Raw genomic sequence first — 5,000 nt, forward strand, 5'->3', positions numbered from 1 at the left:
CTGATGAGCGACAGAAACACATGCACTCTTCCTCTGAGTCTCTCCATCTCTGGACACACAGGAGAGGACGAGGAGAGGACGAGATGGTGGACCGAAGACGGGCTGTACCACTGCGCTGATCTGAGCGTACTCATCCTCCCTTAGAGCTAACACACACACACACACACACACACACACACACGCGCGCCCCAGATATAAGCATCAACAATACACAGTTTCTCCATCTCTATGATCTGAATCTGAACTAAAAGTAAAATAAACACAATTACAAACCGCTTTATCGCCATATTTAGTTATTAACTTAACGTTACACCGCAGCGCTGCTGAGTTCTGATTGGTCAGAAGGTGTTGATTAGTTCTCTATAACAGCAGCTCTGACAGTAGCGCAGGTTTATATTAATGTACTCGCTCTGATACGTTATGGTTTCTATAGCAAACTGTAATTGTTGGTATGTTGCTGAGAAATAAAGACTTGTGGACGTGTTGCAGGACAGCGGAAGTCTCACCTGTCTGTGTCTCTGCGTTCGCGACGTAAATAAATCCGTTAACGGAGCGGAAGACTTCCTGAAACTGAGGAGCGACGCTGTAACGCCCACTTCCTGTCCCATCATCCTCGTGAACGAAGAGTTTACTGTTCACTCTGGACCTCTCCACACGCGCTCGCTCTCTCTCTGCACTGCACACACACACACACACACACACACACACACACACACACACACAGACACACACACACACACACACCCCTTTACTGTGTGTCAGTAGATGATGTGCTGTGTGTTTATTGTGAGTGCAGGTGTAGAACTCAGTACCTGTTGGTTGAATATAAAGTGATGATGTTGAATTTGTGTTGGCCGTCGTAAACAAAACTGATCCCTGATCCAATACCTAACACACACACACACACACACACACACACACACACATCACTTTATTCAGCCTGACTATTAATAATTAAATCTGTGTGTGCTTTAGTATGAATGAAAAAACCCACTTTGTTAAAAATGTATACAAATAAAACATGCATTTAAAACTGTAAAGGTATTAACTGTAGGGTTCTACATGCTAAACTCTACATGCTAAACTCCACGCGCTCTAAACTCTACGCGCTCTAAACTCTACACGCTCTAAACTCCACACGCTCTAAACTCCACGCGCTCTAAACTCCACACGCTCTAAACTCCACACGCTCTAAACTCCACGCGCTCTAAACTCCACGCGCTCTAAACTCTACACGCTAAACTCTACACGCTCTAAACTCCACGCGCTCTAAACTTCACGCGCTCTAAACTCTACGCGCTCTAAACTCCACGCGCTCTAAACTCCACGCGCTCTAAACTCTACGCGCTCTAAACTCCACGCGCTCTAAACTCCACGCGCTCTAAACTCCACGCGCTCTAAACTCTACGCGCTAAACTCTACACGCTCTAAACTCTACACGCTAAACTCCACACGCTCTAAACTCCACGCGCTCTAAACTCTACGCGCTCTAAACTCTACACGCTCTAAACTCTACACGCTCTAAACTCCACGCGCTCTAAACTCCACGCGCTCTAAACTCCACACGCTCTAAACTCCACACGCTAAACTCTACACGCTCTAAACTCCACGCGCTCTAAACTCCACGCGCTCTAAACTCCACGCGCTCTAAACTCCACGCGCTCTAAACTCTACACGCTAAACTCCACACGCTCTAAACTCCACGCGATCTAAACTCCACACGCTCTAAACTCTACACGCTAAACTCTACACGCTCTAAACTCCACGCGCTCTAAACTCCACGCGCTCTAAACTCTACGCTCTAAACTCTACGCTCTAAACTCTACGCGCTCTAAACTCCACGCGCTCTAAACTCCACGCACTCTAAACTCCACGCGCTCTAAACTCCACGCGCTCTAAACTCTCCGCGCTCTAAACTCTACACGCTAAACTCCACGCGCTCTAAACTCCACGCGCTCTAAACTCTCCGCGCTCTAAACTCCACGCGCTCTAAACTCCACACGCTCTAAACTCCACGCGCTCTAAACTCTACGCTCTAAACTCTACACGCTCTAAACTCCACACGCTAAACTCTACGCGCTCTAAACTCCACGCGCTCTAAACTCCACGCGCTCTAAACTCTACACGCTAAACTCTACGTGCTCTAAACTCCACGTGCTCTAAACTCCACGCGCTCTAAACTCCACACGCTCTAAACTCTACACGCTAAACTCCACGCGCTCTAAACTCCACGCGCTCTAAACTCCACGCGCTCTAAACTCCACACGCTCTAAACTCTACACGCTAAACTCTACACGCTCTAAACTCTACACGCTAAACTCCACACGCTCTAAACTCCACGCGCTCTAAACTCCACGCGCTCTAAACTCTACGCGCTCTAAACTCCACACGCTCTAAACTCCACACGCTCTAAACTCCACGCGCTCTAAACTCCACGCGCTCTAAACTCCACGCGCTCTAAACTCTACACGCTAAACTCCACACGCTCTAAACTCCACGCGATCTAAACTCCACGCGCTCTAAACTCTACACGCTAAACTCTACACGCTCTAAACTCCACGCGCTCTAAACTCCACGCGCTCTAAACTCTACGCTCTAAACTCTACGCGCTCTAAACTCCACGCGCTCTAAACTCTACACGCTAAACTCCACGCGCTCTAAACTCCACGCGCTCTAAACTCCACGCGCTCTAAACTCCACACGCTCTAAACTCCACGCGATCTAAACTCCACACGCTCTAAACTCTACACGCTAAACTCTACACGCTCTAAACTCCACGCGCTCTAAACTCCACGCGCTCTAAACTCTACGCTCTAAACTCTACGCGCTCTAAACTCCACGCGCTCTAAACTCTACACGCTAAACTCCACGCGCTCTAAACTCCACGCGCTCTAAACTCTACGCGCTCTAAACTCTACGCGCTCTAAACTCTACACGCTCTAAACTCCACGCGCTCTAAACTCCACGCGCTCTAAACTCCACGCGCTCTAAACTCCACGCGCTCTAAACTCTACACGCTAAACTCCACACGCTCTAAACTCCACGCGATCTAAACTCCACACGCTCTAAACTCTACACGCTAAACTCCACGCGCTCTAAACTCCACGCGCTCTAAACTCTCCGCGCTCTAAACTCTAAACGCTAAACTCCACGCGCTCTAAACTCTCCGCGCTCTAAACTCCACGCGCTCTAAACTCCACACGCTCTAAACTCCACGCGCTCTAAACTCCACGCGCTCTAAACTCTACGCTCTAAACTCTACACGCTCTAAACTCCACACGCTAAACTCTACGCGCTCTAAACTCCACGTGCTCTAAACTCCACGCGCTCTAAACTCCACGCGCTCTAAACTCTACACGCTAAACTCTACGCGCTCTAAACTCCACGCGCTCTAAACTCCACGCGCTCTAAACTCCACGCGCTCTAAACTCCACGCGCTCTAAACTCCACGCGCTCTAAACTCCACGCGCTCTAAACTCCACGCGCTCTAAACTCTACGCGCTCTAAACTCCACACGCTCTAAACTCCACGCGCTCTAAACTCCACGCGCTCTAAACTCCACGCGCTCTAAACTCCACGCGCTCTAAACTCTACACGCTAAACTCTACGCGCTCTAAACTCCACGCGCTCTAAACTCCACGCGCTCTAAACTCTACGCGCTAAACTCTACGCGCTCTAAACTCCACGCGCTCTAAACTCCACGCGCTCTAAACTCCACGCGCTCTAAACTCCACGCGCTCTAAACTCCACGCGCTCTAAACTCTACACGCTCTAAACTCCACGCGCTCTAAACTCCACGCGCTCTAAACTCCACGCGCTCTAAACTCTACGCGCTAAACTCTACGCGCTCTAAACTCCACGCGCTCTAAACTCCACACGCTCTAAACTCCACGCGCTCTAAACTCTACGCGCTCTAAACTCCACGCGCTCTAAACTCTACACGCTAAACTCCACACGCTCTAAACTCCACGCGATCTAAACTCCACACGCTCTAAACTCTACACGCTAAACTCCACGCGCTCTAAACTCCACGCGCTCTAAACTCCACGCGCTCTAAACTCCACGCGCTCTAAACTCTAAACTCTAAACTCCACGCGCTCTAAACTCTAAACGCTAAACTCCACGCGCTCTAAACTCTCCGCGCTCTAAACTCCACGCGCTCTAAACTCCACACGCTCTAAACTCCACGCGCTCTAAACTCTACGCTCTAAACTCTACACGCTCTAAACTCCACACGCTAAACTCTACGCGCTCTAAACTCCACGTGCTCTAAACTCCACGCGCTCTAAACTCCACGCGCTCTAAACTCTACACGCTAAACTCTACGCGCTCTAAACTCCACGCGCTCTAAACTCCACGCGCTCTAAACTCCACGCGCTCTAAACTCCACGCGCTCTAAACTCTACGCTCTAAACTCTACACGCTCTAAACTCTACACGCTAAACTCCACGCGCTCTAAACTCCACGCGCTCTAAACTCCACACGCTCTAAACTCTACACGCTAAACTCTACACGCTCTAAACTCCACGCGCTCTAAACTCCACGCGCTCTAAACTCCACGCGCTCTAAACTCTACGCGCTAAACTCTACGCGCTCTAAACTCCACGCGCTCTAAACTCCACGCTCTCTAAACTCCACGCGCTCTAAACTCTACGCTCTAAACTCTACACGCTCTAAACTCCACGCGCTCTAAACTCTACGCTCTAAACTCTACACGCTCTAAACTCCACGCTCTCTAAACTCCACGCGCTCTAAACTCCACGCGCTCTAAACTCTACGCTCTAAACTCTACACGCTCTAAACTCCACGCTCTCTAAACTCCACGCGCTCTAAACTCTACGCTCTAAACTCTACACGCTCTAAACTCCACGCGCTCTAAACTCCACGCGCTCTAAACTCTACGCGCTAAACTCTACACGCTCTAAACTCTACACGCTAAACTCCACACGCTCTAAACTCCACGCGCTCTAAACTCTACGCGCTCTAAACTCTACGCGCTC

The 5,000-nt window shown here is 49.8% G+C and overlaps 1 protein-coding gene across 4 annotated transcripts in view; it reads right to left on the reverse strand.

Moving 5' to 3' along the window:
- The window catches only part of fbxo4 (F-box protein 4), a 15,855-nt gene that overhangs the window by 2,776 nt on the left and 8,079 nt on the right, over positions 1-5,000 (reverse strand). For all 4 annotated transcript variants that reach the window (XM_053236495.1, XM_053236494.1, XM_053236493.1 and 1 more), the window contains exons 5-7: positions 813-888; positions 507-676; positions 1-146 (exon numbers count right to left, since the gene is read on the reverse strand). The exon at positions 1-146 is cut by the window's left edge and continues 33 nt beyond it. In XM_053236495.1, coding sequence (XP_053092470.1) covers positions 1-146; positions 507-676; positions 813-888 — 392 coding nt within the window. The remainder of the gene's footprint in view (positions 147-506; positions 677-812; positions 889-5,000) is intronic.

This window comes from Pangasianodon hypophthalmus, chromosome 8 (assembly GCF_027358585.1).
Source record: "Pangasianodon hypophthalmus isolate fPanHyp1 chromosome 8, fPanHyp1.pri, whole genome shotgun sequence".
In the NCBI taxonomy this organism is placed as follows: Eukaryota; Metazoa; Chordata; class Actinopteri; order Siluriformes; family Pangasiidae; genus Pangasianodon; species Pangasianodon hypophthalmus.